Genomic DNA, 17,723 nt, shown 5'->3' on the forward strand with positions numbered 1-17,723 from the left:
ACCACTGATGGATGAATCACTTTAGATCTTATCTCATGTTGTGATGTTGTTGAAGTGGGACAGAGGTCATCAGGTCGGTCCTGTAGGTGCTGTGCTAACTTTCTTTTGTTAGAGGCTCTTGAAACCACTGCTTCATAGCTTTGTTACTGTTGATTTGCTTCGTCTTGCCTGTCTGTCGTGCTCATTTCCCTTCAGTTTTTCCCTACAGCACTTCTGTTGCTGTTCTTAATGTTGTGGTAGATTTGCCGCAATGATCAGGTTTAGAAGCTTCACCTCCTCATGTACCTACTCCTCTCCCAAATTCCAATGCTGCTGGTTTGTGTTGGTACAAATGTCATAACACTGGCAATTTGGCAGCCTTTCATGTAAGATAACATCATTTGATTTGATGCCAATATGTATCTCTGTGCAGAATGATCAGCGTAACTGGTCATGCAGGACACGGACAGAATGTCTGCATGTGTTCCTGGTTAATAATCGATGGAGGGAACTCTGTGGTTTCTGTGTTAGTCCCCGGTAAATAGCTCCCAGTTTCTGCCTGGCCCAGCCCATCTTTTATGGATGAACCTCTCATACGCCTTGTCAACAGCGCTCACCATCAATCTGCATCAGCTGCGCAAACAGCAGATTGAGTGGCCTGTGTGAGCCGGTGTGTGCGTGAGAGAGATGATGAGAACGTCTGTGGTGGATCTTCGCTGTGTTGTTGAGGTGGGTGCGTTTGGCCAGGAACACTGACCTCATAATTGTAGCACTTTGTTGGCACAGGACGTTGAATTCAACGTAGGCGTTGAAGTTTTGTGCAACTTTCGTCAGTTTTTCATCCCGTATTGCATTTCTGGAAGATGGAAGTGATTATATGTGTTGAAACTTAGGGGGCGTTTTTGCTTTTTGACGTGCATATTTTGCCAGTGATACTGATTATTACTTGTGAAAGAGGTTCCATGCAGGTCAGTGATCACCTCTCCTCCTCATCATCCTCCTTCATCTGCTTCCTGTCACTCATCCATCCATCCCATTATCCTTCTCTTTCTGCTTCCGTCCTCCTCTTCTCCAAAGTTTTACACATTCTGATGTGCTGTGTGATTTTTTGATCATCTACCTTTTGCCAACTGTCTTTTTTTCTTCTTTTTTCCCTCTTTGCCTCCTGAAGCTCACAAATATATAATTGCAGGTAAGTACTCCAAACTGTTTTCCTGTGCTTTGTCAGCTTTCTAACAGGTGGTTAATCTTCATGTGTCCTGATCAACTTTGCGGACCAAATGAATAAACATTATTGGGATTATCGATTATCTCATAAGACCGAATAATATGGCCTGGTTAAAATGCCACACACATATAAAAACACACACACACACACCATTTTAAGTACACCCCCAGGGGGTCTGTGTCTGAGCGAAAACTGTCTGTGTGTGTCATTTAATCAGGTATTGGAAGGATTTGTCAAGTGTGTGAGTTGAGTGAGGAGACATCGTTGCAGGCAGCAGGGGGCTGTGACAGTGTTCACCTGCTGAAAGCATGAAAAACATTTCCCTCAGAAACAGTTTAGAGATGGGAGCCCTCTTGCTCCCTCCTTTATAGACTTGTTTCTTGTACTCACTTGCTGACAGAATGAAGGGCCGTGGTCTCATGTCATACATACTGTGTACATGTAATTTGCTGTGGTGATGTAATTAAGTAATTAAGGCTGCCACAGTAAATTCATCACAGCAGCACCACATTTGTGTCAAGCGGCGTGCAGAGACTGTGTCAGCACACACTGATCTCATGTTTTGCAGTTTTTAAATGTTCATTATCAGGAAAAACACATACCTCAATGGGCCTTTTTCAAACATTTTGACATGCCGCAGTAGGGGAAGCACCAGTGTAAATATTAAAATGAATGATGGCTGAGTTCCATCTAGCTGCTTCAGTTTCAGGGTCACCGTCATGATTAACTGAGACACTGTAATTTCCATGTAACAGACCAGTGGGTTATTACTTTTTACAACATGACTTCTAAATTGTTCGTACATCCTCGTTAATGTGCACTTTGTAAACTGTTAACAAAAACATAAATGAAATGAAAAATAGCTCATATGCAACAAAATTGTTCCATATAAGTTAGTTTAATAGCGCTGGTTCACCCACTTTATCACTGCAGCCTATGTCTCTCTTTAGCTGTCCTTAGGACGTGTGTGTATGTGTGTTCTGCCTGTCCATGACTGTGCGTGGTATTAATTCTCAAATGAGGTTTTAGACTTCCACAAGAAAATGGGGCAAGCACAAGAGTAGGAGTAAGGTCAAAGGTCATGCATGGTGGGGTTATGAAGGCTCTGGAGCTCGCAACAGTCTGTGACCTGCTCAGCCTCGGTTTCCGTGGGGATCTCATTAGCTTCTATATGGTTTAACTGGCCTTTCCGAGCAAGTCGGCACAAACAAGCACCTGCAAGAGGAGAGTGCAGTGGAGCCTGGAAAAGCCTGCGGAGCAGGCTGAGATGACAGCGTTTCCCTGCTTTGACTTTCTTGTTGCCGTTCCTATCCTATTATGCACATTTTAGTGTGATTATGTGTGATTATGGCACAGGGTCGTTTTGTAACCTACTGTCTCCCAATCCTGTGGTCGGTGCCCTTTGCAGTCTAAGCTCAAATGAACCACCTTGAGTTCGCTTGAGATGCTTGAATTAGCCTCTAGTTGAGACAGCAACATTTCCCTTCTGTTTTGCTTCCGTTGAATCTTTTTAGGATCTCTGTTTTAATTCTCATGCAGTGCTTTACCCTTTCAGTCTCATGTTGTACATTTTCATCTGACAATAAAAGAAGGATGGTGGAAGGGCGTAGATGTTTCCTTTTTGTTCTTTTTAACTGCTGGACCTTTGTCACATCTGTGTTGTCAGAATGGACATTTTTCTCAGTGCTGCGTTGCAGTGCGTCGCAGTGCGCCTCATCTCCGGCAGACCCTATTATCTACACACCGTAATTTTCCTCATACAGCCCTATTCAACAAGGAACAGGTAGCTCGGTCCTTTCAAAAGCAGCGCACCATTAACAATGCACGCCAGTGGAGAGGACATCTTTTGTGGGCTCAGCTATGAATCAAGCAGATACCAATTTCCTCCCCTAGCCAAAGACGGATCCGTTGTTCCTCTCGTCCGCTCCAGTGATCCCCTTTTTTCTCAGCCAGAACTTCATTATCAGCTCTTTAATGTGACTTTCAAATGCGAGAGGATGCAATTATCTGCTGTCTGGTTTGGGAGGTCAATCTGTGCAGTAATCAGGATTGAGGGTTACGGCCTGTAGCTTCTGGCGCTTTAGCCGTCTGTTCCCAAGCGGGTAGGTGTCATTCATATTAAATGAGAAGCTATTCGCTCAATATTATCCAGCTTGCTGGTGGATAAGTGGCCACTAGACATAAATCCTTCAATGCTGCACACCTTGTCCTAGTATTGTCCAATGGATGGTTTGCAGAGGCCCGCTTTCTGACTGACGGCTGAGTGTCAAAGGAACTGACGTGTTGCCCTCTTTCAAGTGAGCACTGGAGGTGTTCTGGCTCTTTGCCTGCTTTAAGGCTGTTGTTTAATTCAAAGAGATCGACTTGCGGTGGTTGAAAGTAAATGAGCCTTTGACAGAAAGAGTTGGAGAGATTCACTGCAGGAATAAAGTGACTCTCTGAATAGTGTGAATAGTTCGACTCCCAGCTGTGACCTTGATATCGAGAAAATGCTTGATAAAAATATGTTTTTTTTGTGTGTGTGTGTCTGCTGAAATACATGTCAACCGAGGCTGCTCATTTAATGATCATCCAAGGACAGAAGGGACCCGTTGATTTTCTACACCTTACAATTTCAAAGTTACACAGTTAATGAAGGCTAGTCCCCTGGCTTTATTCTCAGGGTCTTCAGTGCTTTTTTACACAAATGCTTCTTTGACTAAAGTGGAGTCTATTTGGGGCAAGGCAAGCAGCTACCCCATATGTTATCACTGACTGTTTATCATCGGCACCCCCCTTGTCATGTCCCTTTCACTCCTTGTCCTGTTTGGCTTCCTCCCTGCCTCTTGTGCGAGACCCCAGACTCCCCTCCAGGAGGCCCAGCCTTGGATCAGGGACATCCTCATCTATCAGTCCAGCAAAAATGCCTCCCTGCACTCAGGGCCATCCTGACCCTCTGTGTCGGCCCGTCGTCAGATAAGAGGCTAATGAGCTGACGTGCTCAGAAAATAGAGCAAAGTTTCAAGGACCATATTCGTGGTTTTTCATAGTTCAGCCCCTTAATGTAAATTGCTTATACTTAGCATTACTGCAGACTATTTTCCCCTGCGTGCTTTGAGCTTTAGAAGGACTTCCCATCTTGCTGGCAGCCGTTGTTTCAGTTTATGGCAGTATGTTATGAAAGCTAACTTGCAGGGACTTGCTTATGATAGGCAATCAATCATTGAACTTTCAGTGTTGTTTATTTGGCTCCAAAGTCACGTTATCATTGGAACTACAGAGACTTTTGAGAGCGCTTCCTTGGTGGTGTGTTTCAAGACACCCAAGACTTCCAAGATTTACGATTTGGCTGCCAAAAGCTTTGCATTCTTGAGGTATGTTGTCTGGAAATAAAACCCAGACAACAAACAGATATGGCTGCTGTGAGAGGGGTGGTGTTGTTGGCAACATAAGCTGACACATCTTTACTGTAATTAAGCAAATTTCAAGTCCCTGCAAATGAAACTTAATAGAACACTCTTAAAGCTTATGCGCAGCTATAAGGTGAGGTGATGCTGCTGGCTGTAAGTTTAAGAAGACATGAAGTCTGTAACTGTTGAATAGCAGTCAATTCCTTTGCCTTTGCTTTGGTGTTTATCCCAGTCCGTTTGTGTTGATCTTGTCAGTAAATATGGAGTTTATCTGATACACGTGTTGTATCCATTTCGAGGTGTCCGGGCCCTGGAGGTTTACGTGTCAGCTCTTGCATGCTGGTATGCGCAAGTATGTATTCCCAAAAGAGCGTATGACTGTTTATTTCCATGGAGGTATGTGCACGCAAGAGTGTTTATTTCCAAATGTGCGAGTATGTGTATAAGATCGTGAGCTGTGTATACAGAGCAAATGCTTTCAGCAGCATATGTTCAGTGCCGTGAAGCAAGGCAGGGCTGACAGCTCTTATTCTCCCAGCACTTCAACAACTAGAAACAGTGCTGGAACAATCTGCAAGGGATTCTCAATAGTTGACTTCTGTTGTTTGTCTGTTGGCAAAGGAAGTTAGACACGGCCAGGACCATAAAAGAAATGCGCCCGAGGTCATGTAATCATAAAACAGGCAAGACTTATGACATGATATGAAAAGGGCTTTTTAAATTTTTATGGCTGCAATTTCAAAAGGTCTACACAATAAGATTATTCCATTTGCACAGTATTTGTAATACCTTTAACATCTTTAAACTTGTTATGTGATGACTGGCACAATTTAGACTTTCTTTAAGATTCTTATATATTACATATTCTGTGGGCCACCCCCCCCCCCCCCCAGCATTCAAACCATTCAGGTTTTGAACTTGTCCATAAGTTTTGGTAGTTTTATACTGATTTGAGTTTGTTTTAGTTGGACTTTAAGTGCCTCTTGAAGTAAAGTACTTGATGTGTACATGCCCTGATTAACAGCTGTGATTTGCTATGACTTGTCTTAAGATTACTGTTGCCCAGAGGCATGTTTACTGAGTTGCACATATTCTTTTTGGCAGCTCTGAAAACTGCCTGAAATGTGCCTGCTAGGCTGTTAACTCTTTGTCAGGGTTATGTTCTTCTCTTCCTTATTGGGAAGGAATCGCTCTCCTGCTCGCTCTCTCTCATGCACACACACACACACACACACACACACACACACACACACACACACAAACACACACACACAGTGCTGTTACTTAATTGGCTTGGTTGGAACATGACCAAGGGCTCTTGCGGTGATCCAAGCTACTCTTTCCCCTGCAGGCTTGAACACTATCCTCTGTGCTGCACCTCACCCTCTCCTGCTGAAGTAAGATACAGGCAGCACCTCAGCTGTGTTTACTGTCCTCTCCACTACTATGATTTCTGACCCATATGCAAACTCATTATCTTATCTTCAAGGCTCCATTGAACTTTGTGTTGTGGCCAAGCTCATTAGTGTGGGGTATTCCTGCGTTGTGTATTTTTGCTTCTCTCTTGCCCTGCTGTAAATGGTGTGAACAGTTCTGCAGAGAACCACATGCACGGCAGAGGTGGCTGTTCCAAGTGGCTCAAAGGCACATGTGGGGAAAGTGTGTGGAATACTTTATGGGTTCATTCATATGTGTAAAAATCTTTTGGTGCAGTGCAGTCTCTCTTTTACCCTTAAAGCATTTTGCAAAAACAATTAAGTGCAAACACCTTATTTTTTCCTCATCATTGCAGACTAAGAGCATCAGATGTGCCTCACTGGACCTAAATATTTGAGAAAGGCTCTATTTTGTAGTGAATATTACTGTGGTTATCAGCTTGATAAGTTATTCCACTGTGGCTACCTATGCTGTACCGAGATGCTGAATGTATCTTGATGAATAGTGTAAATCTACGGTAAATACACCATAAGATATATGGTCTGTTGAAGGGAAAAATATATTGTAATATTGATAATTGACGTAAAATGTCATGGATTTAGTTCACAGCACATATGGTATATTGACAGTTGCACTCAGTTAATGAACTTCATACTTTGCCACATTTTTATTTATTACCTCATCAGTCACGCTGATATCGGCAAAGAGGTCTAGAGAGTGATGAATAGTCTGTTCCTCTACCTGTGGAGGGTTTTACTGGCACTTCTTATTCCTGGCACTGATAGTATGAAGGAACAGAATGGGGCTACTCTTTGCTTCTGCTGCCATCTCATGGCTGCTTCCTGCACAGTCTGCTCCTTCGTTGCACTGCCACCCTACCTGTAACATCTGTGTTACTGCAATACGAAAAAAGATGAGAGTTGGACGTTTCATGTCGCTCTTCCTGCTTGTCGTTCACTGTGTGCCTTTGCTCTTAAGATATTCCAAAGGGAATCTGCAGTGTTCTGGCTTTCTGGCTTTTTCTGCTGTTTTTTGCTGTATGTCATACAGGTAGTCTGAGTCAGCTTTTCCTTATTTATTTGTCAGCCCAAAGTCAGCCCTAAATTGCTTGTGCCGTGTTCTCTCTGCACTCAAGAGCCACATAACCCATCTGTTGTTTGTTGTCTTTGGCGTCTGAAACACATATGTATCAGTCTGATGGTTACAGCATGAAGAAGAAGAGCAGAACAGAGACAAACAACACTTGGAAATGGCCATCATGGCATCGCTATATGTGTGTGTGAGCATCTTTTTTTCTGACTTTTCTCTTCAGTATTCTGAGGGAGTACTTCTGTTTGTCACTCCCGCAAGTACCCATGCGTACACCGTTTCCCTTTCTGAAGAAACGCAATAAGAATTTGGTTTACTAATGTGTGCTTCAATATGATAATGTGCCTGTGCAAAACCCTGAATCACCTAATCTAATTTGCTGTTCTGTATCTGACACTCATCTCCATGTTTCTTTACATGGCTCAATAGAGGATCACATAGTTACTTTACCACCAACAAGCATGGAGAAATCGCTCATTCCTCCATCACTTTGTCAAAACCTGACATATGGAGCGCTGATTTCAAGAGGTCTTGTGTTGAGCTGTTAGGACAAGTAGGTACACTAGGGGGAGCACATGCTCCAACACTGAGGATAGGGAGGTGGCTCCACCAGCTGATAACCTCCTCCTCAATCCAAGGGTCTGGAGAGTCCAAACTTCAGCTCAGCCCTGGAGCTGCCCTCCTCCTCCTCCTCCTCTTCCTCCTCCTCCACCACCACCACCACCTCCTCCTCCTCCTCCTCCTCTCTGTGGTCACACTCATCACATAATAGAATCACAGCAGACTGAGGACATTGTCATTCAAATACCTGCTTTTTACACAAAAAACAACCACAACTCAGGCAAAATGTGCTGTCACAGAGGTATTTTAGTTTAATGATGTTTTTTTTATGGTGCATCTGTTCTTTCGAAAGAACAGCAGAGCCAAGAGTGACAGAATGAGGAATGAGAGGGGGAGGCTGTGAGATGGATTTGAACCAGAAATATTATAAACACATCATATACACCCCCATCATTAAAAGGAAGAAAACTGGGAAGGAAACTATGAAAGGAGGGCGGTGGTTCATGCACATTCATATTTAATTTGTCATTTGAGCTGCTGTTGCTTCAGCTCTTGTCCTTCTAGTGACTGGGTAGCCAGTGCAAAGTCTGCTTCGATGTTGTGGTGCGCTGCTGGGGTTATTGTATTGCCAAGGGCAGCATCTCCGTCATAACCCAGTAGGTCATGGGGGGTTAGAATATCTAGGTTATCATAATATAATCTCTTTCACCCATGATCGCACCTACTGTATATGCAGACGGCTGCAGTGATGGGATAAGGGTGTGTGTGTATGCACGTGCCCAGGGGCCTGCTAAGTGGATAAATACAGATGGGGGGCCATCCCATCTGGTGTGTGCGTGTGTGTGTGTGTGTGTGTGTAGTCTCCTCACACCCCACCCTGTCCATCTCCAGATTAAGAGGCCAATGCAGAGTCCCTGACCCAGAATTCTTACCCCGTCCCATCCCATCCCAGCACACACACACGCCCTTCTTTCTCGCTAAATGCCCCTGCCCCCATCACCCCCATTTCCTCCTCAGGACAGACGGCCTCATGGGAGAGACATGGGGTGAGGTCTCCATTAGCAGGCCTGCCCCCAATGTGTGGCAGTTGTGTTGCATTCATAGACCTGCAAAGAAGAAAAATGGGAATTAAAAGCGATTGTGTCAGCTGTGGATTTGGATAGGGGGGCTAAATGTGCTACAGGGCACAGGGTTACTCCTGCCCACATGGGGTAAAAATGTATTCACATGGAAATGATATTCAGTCGAAATCACTGATATACTGTACGTTGGAGGCACAGATTGCCATTGGTGATTTAGTGAGGGAAAATGTGATTTTTTAGTTTAAAAAATCTGATTATGATGCACAATATATGTCCATACCGGTCGGCTCATGGCACGCTGATATAGGTTGCACATGCACATTTTTTTGGCCTCATTTTGAACACATTTATGTCTGCCAGCATATTCTGAAATATGATGCAATAACTCAGATCATCCATATCTAAGTGTCCCCTTTCCCCGTATATCCATCTGCTTTACCTCTGTCAGTCCTCCAGCTCCCCTGACTCACCATGGATCCACTCTGCTGTCCCCAGTACTCCCACCCACCCATCCATCCATCCATGCACAGACTCTCTCCTTAGGCGCTGACCCACTGGGGGCTTTGTGTGAATCCAGGCCACACCCGGGGTAGAGGACCCAGTTTTGTCTTGTTTGTCACAACAGGCAGTGCTGGGGGCCCTGACATACAGCTAAACCTCCACAAACACCATTCGACACCAAAATACGCTCCGACCCTCGGCGCACACTGCGTGTTAACAGGGGATAAAATGGATCTTCTTTCACATCGGAACAATAAGATATGGCGACATTTAAAACCTAAGCAAGAAAAGAATCTGCCCCAAGTAACAGACTGTGCATGCTCGTGTGTGAGATGTCTTTAATCACCCCAGTAGCACAGAGCGTGTTTCTCTTCCCTTTTTCAGTACCAATTACCATCAATGACAGTGATGAATTTTGATTTTGACACGTTGGCTTTCACGCAGCGTTGTCGCCCCACGCTGCAGCAGCGAGGAGGCTTGTTTGCGACAGAGCCGGGGAAGTAACAGCGAAACATATGGGGCTTTATGATCGAATTGTGAGCATCCAAAATTGTTTCACTTTAATGGAAAGCATGCCCCATCAAGTAGGGTGTGGGAGGCAGCATCTAAAAGCCATTAACGGCCAGGCTTCCACTGAATCCTTAATGACTACGTGTTGGAAATAATGCGTCCAGAACTGCACCAGGGTTTGAAATGATTGTTGATCAAATGGAAAAAATGGCAAACGGTGCCCTTTGGCTCTCACTCAGTTTCCAAAACGAAACACCATTTGTCTGAGAGACAACTGTGTAGTTGTTTGAGCAGTCCCTCCACCTGATTCTCTACCATCCTTGGGGGTAATTTGGAAACGACTCATGAAATTTCGAGTTCTCCATTTTAATTTCCTCAAGTGTCTCCTCCCATTATCACTGAAATTAAGCTATAATCCATTGTATGGTAAATTGAATAAATTGGTTTGGGGATTTAGGACGTACCTTATTTATGAGGTGATTGTGCCCTGTGGCAAGCCACATTTCTCATTTCAAAAAAGATTATGGTTCCCTAATTGATAAGATAAACAAGCTATTATGGGACTTCTTTGGTAAACCTTGCAAACTGAATTGAGTTTTTTTTTTCTCCCTTCCTGTCATGTAACACTAATCCATCTCCCCGCGTCTTAATGTAGTGCATGTAACAAGGCAACATTGTTATCAGAGCCTTTCAATTATAATGTGTACTCCAGGCTAAATAATTATGTGTGCTCAAAGCAGAAATGTCTATCCCTGCATCTGGACTGAATGTTAAAGTGGGCCTATTAAAGTTACATTATTTGGACTCAATTGCATGATGTAACTGGGGTAAATGGGAGCGCTGGAGGAGAGACAGTGGGCCGTGGCGAGAGGAAGGCGGTAGCTGCTGCGAAAACGATGGGGAGGCGGGTATAAGGGGACACGGAGCAGAGGTAGATTGTCCTAATTGGCACTTTTGGCCGTCTTGTCACATACCTGCTTAATTGGCATGCCGAGAGGTCGAGGAGAATATAAGCAGGGGCTCAGGAGCGGGTGGCTTACGCCTGCAAATGTGTGGGAATTGTGTTTGTGTGAGCGGCGGCAGGGATTGACGGAGCTCAGAGTGCATCTTTCCGAGAAACAGATACAGCGTCAGCTCATCAGCATAAAGCATTAAACATTTACGCTGACCTACAAAGGCTGACAGCCCCCCCCCCCCCCACCCCCACCCCCGCCTCCACCTTCAGTCACACCCATCACTTCTCCTCCCTCTGTTTCATATCCTCTGCTCCCATGTAGCAGTTGCCCTCTCCACACATACACACACGCAGGCACATCAGCTCTGTTTTCTTCGGCTGGTAATGAGGACTCAGCAGGGAAAACTAGAGAAATAGTTGGTTTTGATGGAGAATGAGGGATGGTGGGCTGTGCTCTTGTTAAAATAAGAGGAGCTCTTTACATTTTAGACAAGCGGCAAATATGATGCTCTTTGTACGCCCTCCCTTCAATCAACCTCTTCACTTCTGTTTAACGAGGGAGGGTAGCTTTGGTGACCTGCTTTTATTTTGGAGAAAAAGAAAAAAAAAAAAAAAAACAGTGTTGTCCCCTATGCTATTTGCTGCCTTGCCTTTGCCAACAGCAAGAACTTTCCAATAGTTTTTTGAATCTCATTAGTTTGGGTTTCAGAGGATAATTTTATTGTGAAATGAAGGTTTAAATGCTCTATCCAAGGATTTTGCCTCCTAACAAGAATAATGTCAGGGAGAAATCCAGCGTCGGTATGAAGATAGGATTCCTTATTCCGCTACAGCCTCATTTCGCAATTACTCTAATGAAACTGATGCATTTTTAAATCGAAATCTTACTGTGTCTATTGGCATGAATATATCAGCAGCTGCACCCCGGAAAATGTCAGCACCACTGTTTGCCTCTGCAAAGTTTTAAGTCCCGCCGTCATGGTTTAATGCAGAAGGCATTCCATGAAGATGCAGCAGCTGTAGCTTTTACTCATGCAGCTCCGTGGTTTTTAGGGAAACAAATGGGAGAGATGCGGACTGTTTATCATGATCGACTGCAGATGTCTTTTTGTGGCCAGTGCACTCTGCTGTGGAAATGGTTTGGGCAGTGAAAGAGGGAAGAAAAATACAACAGGGATAAAAAGGGGAAATGAGAGTCTCTCTTGGTCTGTCTCTCTCGCTCTTTTTCTTTCTCGGTCCATCGGTGGTCTGTAATAGGCGTGATGGAAATTGATTTCCAGGTGAATTATTTCGTGTGACTCTCAGTCTCGGGGAGACAAAAACCTCCCCTCCCGTCCCCCCTCCCAGAGAGGCCTGTGTGACTCTCAGGCTGTCCTTTGCCATGTGTCTCCCAAGAAGGACTGCTTTAATTGCTCATTTCAATATTCTGGACTGCTTCTGTGACTCGTTCACCTCGGGCCTTCCCGCTCAGCGTTGAGCGCTACCTGTCTATTAGGCAGCTGATTTGCTGATCGATAAGATGGAGAGCAATGTTAGGAAAGAGCAAAGCTAGAATCACTAGAGAAAAAGAACCATTTTAAAGGGCAAGAGCGCCTAAATCATTTCTCTTTCTTTCCCCCGACAGCAGTCTCGGTTCTTCCACCTACAAATCATCGCCTTGTTAATCCCCCTTCAAATCTTATCCGTCTGGGTAAATGCCACCGCAAGTTGTGTGAGTTTTAGAAGGAAAATGGCCACAAGAAAATACACAGTGTTCAGCCCTGTGAATGGGGCTTTATCATGAGCATCAGCCTCTGTTTTGCTGGGTCTTGATCAGTCCTTGGGGGTCATTTGCTTTGTTTCTTCTTTACGGAGCCGGAGCAGAAGCTAAAAGGCTACAGTGTGCTTTATCGACAACAGAGGAAAGGGTGGTCGATGAGTCAACATTATTGACCTGGGGATATGGGACTGAGCAAAGATAAACTCTGCTGAAGGGATGATCAAGCTTACTATAAGTTATGTCTTGCATCATCAGCTGTTTGGGCTTTGAAGCCAAATCCTGCCTTGAGCCAAGGTCAGACATCTGGGCTTTACAAGCTCTGTTATATTGGAGTTACATAGCTCACTATATTCCATCGTGTAATACATATATATGATAAGACATGCCATACGGTGTTTGGTGTTATTTGTAAGCTTTCAAACTCATTGAACTATTGATTAACACAAAGGTTTGTATCATCATACAGCTACACAGTCCTATACTGAATTGCTTGATCTACCGACAACATGGTGTTTTTGCAGGCAGTGTGCCTGCAGACTCATGCACCCTAGCTAGCACTACTGTAGATGAGCAATTTGTGGTCATGGTGTCAGGGATCATTGTTAATACTTCAGCCTTGACACACAGTTGTGGAAGAAAAGGGGAAGTAATGCTGGAACAAGGTCAGCACCGTGCCAGCCAATTAAGTTTTCGGCTGAATAACTGGACCTGGCTTTGTGTCTTATGATGGTTTGGTTTCAGTTTTAATATGCTGCATGATAATTGTTCATTAGAAGAAAAACAAATGAAGGTTTTTAATATTGGAATATCAACAATCATTACCATGTTAGTACTTAGGCATGAGTTCCATTAGTGCTAACAAATAGGAAGGGCTGCAGCTAATGAATATTTTCATTAACAGTTAGTTAATCAGTTTTTGATTTTGATTAATCCATTAATCATTTGCCTGCAAAATGTCAGAAAATAGTGAGAAATGCCCATCAAAGTGATCCAGAGACACAAGTGCTATAAATGACAAATGAAGATGTTGAACAAAGGGACTGCTTTGCATGTAATGCATGCATTCAGTCATACCTCCTGTATGTTCGCGTATCACCTCAGGATGTAAACTGGCTGGTGATGTGGTACTCTGAGCCACCGCTCATCCAGCTGCATCTCACTTCCTGGGCCTCATCCAGAGGTTGGAGACGGCAGACCAGTCAGGCAGGCTGTCTTACCCAAGCAAGAAGTGCTCCCCCAGGGGCTATCGCACCAGAAATCCCCCCCTCCCAACCTGAACCGCAGAGAAGCCGAGGAGCCAGACATCAACTCTCAGACCTGCCAGTGCAGTGTGCACCATACGCCGATGTGGACACTCACATGCGCACATCAACCTACACACACCACTCTGCTCTGCAGACAGCGGGGTCTTGAGGGTTACGCTGCTCAATTTCTCTCCCTCTTTTCCCTCTCTAGTTCTTCCTCTATCTTGGCAGGAGCTGCTTGCACCTCTCCCGCCAGCCATTACCCTCTTGCCGTCTCTCCCTTACTCTCACCCTTTTAACTCCTCGCTGTCATTCCAGCTCCCCCGTGTTTTCTACCCTCTCTCTGTTCATCCAGCCTTGTCAAGCTCTGACCATCTAATCCCTCTTTTATTTTCTTATTCACTTGAATCGTTTTAGTATCTCACTTTCTTTCTCCCTTCTCACACCTCTCCCCCCTTCAAAACTCACACTTCTTCTCCCCCTGTTGAAGCAGTCGGTCTGCTCCAGCAGCCTGGCCTCCTCTATCCCCTCCTCAGTCTCTCCCCCTCTCTCCGTCTACCACTCTGCTCTTTCAACTCTGCACTAATTTGCCTCCTCCTCCTCTGCGCTCGGCCCTGGCTCCAGCTCCTTTTCCCCTGAGAAGTGATTGCCTGCAGTGTATCTGAGAGCGAGCGTAAGATAGTGCGTGTGTGTGTGTGTGTATGAGTGTGTGGAGAAGTTTGATTGTGTGTGCCTGCCTGTGAAAGAAAGTACACATAGTTGAGTTCAACAGTTGGAGTTCAGTTTTGTGTGTCTGTGTGTGTGTATGTGTGTGTGTGTGTGTGTGTATGTGTGTGTATGTGTGTGGCTGCACCTCTTTCTCCTTGTAATGAAGCAGATTTCATTAGCAGGACTTGGGTGCCATGGGATCTTGATAGAAGTAAGGCACAGGTTTAATACCCCCACCCCACACATACACACACACACACACACACACACACACATACATTCGCCCCACCCCACTGTCTCCCTCAGGGCAACTCACCAGCTAGCAAATCATTTATCATGCAGTAATGGCTCTGATGATCTCTCTCCCTCTCCCCATCTCTTCACTTAAGGGGTTTGCCCTAGATTCTCAATCACCGGACAGCTTCAGCCCCACAGCACATACACACACACACACACACACACACACACACACACACACGGGGTATCCAAGGGTGTATGCACATGTAAAAAACGTCTTTAACCTGCTCAAGGTGTGATTCCTACCAAAAAATACACCTGTCTAATCAGATGAAATCAGGAATTCTGGCTATAGCGCACAACACCGTTGAAATGAAAGTTTGCCTGCATGTTCGGAAAGCTGTGCGAAAGGAAAGTTGTTTTGCTGATGGACAGGCACGGCAGGCAAAAACAGCGTTTTTTCATGTGCTAGTCAATTTTTTGAGATTTGGGGCTGTTTTGCTTCCATAGCATGTCTTATTTCAGACTAGTGGAAAGAAGATGTCAGAAATACATAGTGAACAATTTTGAATCGGCTGTGTGTATTATTTAAAACCCCTACTACCCCCTACCCTGACTTTTAGTGTCTTGCCATTATAACTGACTTGAGGAGCGACAACAATTTTGCTAATCAGTTAATCATAGAAGTCAAAGTTGAACGTTCATTCTTGAACCCTGGATTCTTTGCTCAGGGTGCACTGACTGGTTTGTCCAAAAGCTTTCATCTCACATTCTGAAGCTGGGAGGAGAGATCATCATGTGAGGAAAACTGAGATCCTGTTGAAAGCCCAAACAGAAAGTGGACCTTGAGTTAAATCATTGAAATCATTAAATTGGCAGTAGACAGTTTATTGCTTTAGCATATCGTTATGAGGTGAACGTTGATTGCACAGTATAATGGCTATAGAATAATGAGACCATTCGACTGGTTCACCATAAGCCTCACTTTCACGATGCAATTCTGTCTGCCACCTGGCACCATCTCCCAGGAAAATGAAGGCGACTACTTTACCGCTTCAGTGAACATGCTTCTTTCTTCTCTCTTATTTCCAAAGTGGCGTTGATCGTTTCTTCAAGGAAATTTAGGAACAAATGTAGTCTGTCCTGTGTTGTCAGAAGCTGCTGAGCTCTGAGGAAGATGGAAAGATTTGGTTGTCTTTGTGACAGCGGCGGCAGCAATAATACCGCTTGGAAATGCTAGTTGCGGCTAAAGAATATGATCAGTAAGGTTGTGAAAAGTATCAATACTTTGATGCATTTGATATATGTTTAAAACGAAACAGTCTTCTTTAATCATGCATTCAATAGTATCAAAACTGCCAAAGTTATAACAAAAACAGATCTACGATCAGTTAACACTGACAATAACAGACTGTGGCGGCCTGCAAGGTCATTAAATTTTCGTATTTTTTATGGCTAAGACTTTTTGTTCCTATTTGCTTTTATGCTAATATTGTAACAAGTTTAAAATTCTGATATTGTGACATTAAGTCAGTAATACTCTAGTGTGTACTGTTAATATGAAGCTACAGCCAGCAGCTGGATAGCTTAACATAAAGACTGATAAACAGCGTACCTACATCTATTAACGGGTAATTAAATCCACCTACCAGCACCTCTAGGTAGTGAACTAATTAACATGTCATATCTTGTTTGTTTAAGTGTAAACAAAAGAAGTTGTGGCTTTACAGCTGTTTGCTGCTCTTTCTGACATAATAATGTTTCTACCGAAAGGTTTTTTCATTCGCTATTTTAGATTATTGTTGAAAAATCTTGTAAAAATCTGGGCTTGATTGATGCTTTTGGTTGGTGTCGTAAGAGTAGGAGTAGCGTGTGGTTAACTTCACTAACAAACACCAAAGCCGAAGAGACAAAGAGGAGAACGTCATCGAAACAGACAATCCAAGGAAAAGGACATCAGTGTTGGCGCTACAGAAATGCCTGCAGTCTTCAAAGTGGAAAGATAAAAGAAAGAAAAAGAAATTCAAGGATTACCACTGGAGTGAAATCCTGTCTCGCAAGCAGTGGGCAAGTGCTCCATCTTAAGTGAGCAGGACTCGCCAGTGTTAGATCCTTATTTTCTCTCTTATCCCTTTGGTACTTCACAGACCGGCCTGATCGGTAAACATGAAGTGCTGCATACAGGGTCTAATCCTCAAAATTCAAAAACAGTTTCATCTCTCTGACATTTTGGGGCTACCAGTATGTAATAATTGCATCGTGCTGCTTAAAAATCTCATGAATATGGATGTATTGTGAATATCTCAATTCACAGCATTTAAAGTTCTTCAGCCTGTAAGCCTCCAATTCTCCTTTTGAGGTCTCTACACTGTTTTTCTTACCGTGCTGTATTTCTCATGAGGGATCAGCCCAGACAAGCAGAGCTACTCTCCCTTAGACTACAGTTGTTTTCATTTTCACATTCATACCTCGTGGCAAAATTGGGCCTATATTTCATTGTAAGTGGATTTGAAAAAATGTTAGATTTGACTTGATGAAACTTGCCTGGATGTGCACAGCTGCGTGCTCGCCCTGGTGTAATGCGCCTGTAATGCCTGCATAAGAAAGCGATGTGGCTCTGTGGTGCTCCGCTATTAGGAATGATGGCATGGATGTCATGACAGCCAATCAGGCGAGCTGTGGAGCGCCTGGTTCATTTGTTGCTGTGGAGAGGCGAGACATGCGATCCGGCCTCAGGTCCCAGGGGAGTCACTGGGGCCTGCAAGGGCTCATAAGGGTCATATAGCAAAGATCTGGATTTGATCAAGAGGTTGGTAGGGGGTGGGGTGGGGTGGGGTGGGGGGGATGGTGGAAACCTGAGAGGAGGACTGGGACGTAGGGTGGAGGGATGAAGAAAGAGAAAGAAAGACAAGATTGGAAAAGGCTCACCATTTCCCTCCTGTTTTGGATGCAGGCGCGGTAGCGTCCTGGCCTGTTCTATGCCAGTGTAGAAATTGCCAGTATGTTATCATTCAGGAAATGTAGTGGCATACGGAGAAATGAAG

The 17,723-nt window shown here is 44.3% G+C and overlaps 1 protein-coding gene across 7 annotated transcripts in view; it reads left to right on the forward strand.

Moving 5' to 3' along the window:
* Nucleotides 1-17,723, forward strand: part of agrn (agrin) — a 240,729-nt gene that overhangs the window by 59,313 nt on the left and 163,693 nt on the right. For 5 of the 7 annotated variants that reach the window (XM_076740489.1, XM_076740490.1, XM_076740491.1 and 2 more), the window contains exon 3: nucleotides 1,151-1,171. The exons of the other annotated variants lie outside the window; for them this stretch is intronic. In XM_076740489.1, the coding sequence (XP_076596604.1) occupies nucleotides 1,151-1,171 (21 nt within the window). The remainder of the gene's footprint in view (nucleotides 1-1,150; nucleotides 1,172-17,723) is intronic. 7 annotated transcript variants of the gene reach the window in all.

The sequence above is a fragment of the Chaetodon auriga genome, chromosome 10, assembly GCF_051107435.1.
Source record: "Chaetodon auriga isolate fChaAug3 chromosome 10, fChaAug3.hap1, whole genome shotgun sequence".
NCBI classification, from domain to species: Eukaryota; Metazoa; Chordata; class Actinopteri; order Chaetodontiformes; family Chaetodontidae; genus Chaetodon; species Chaetodon auriga.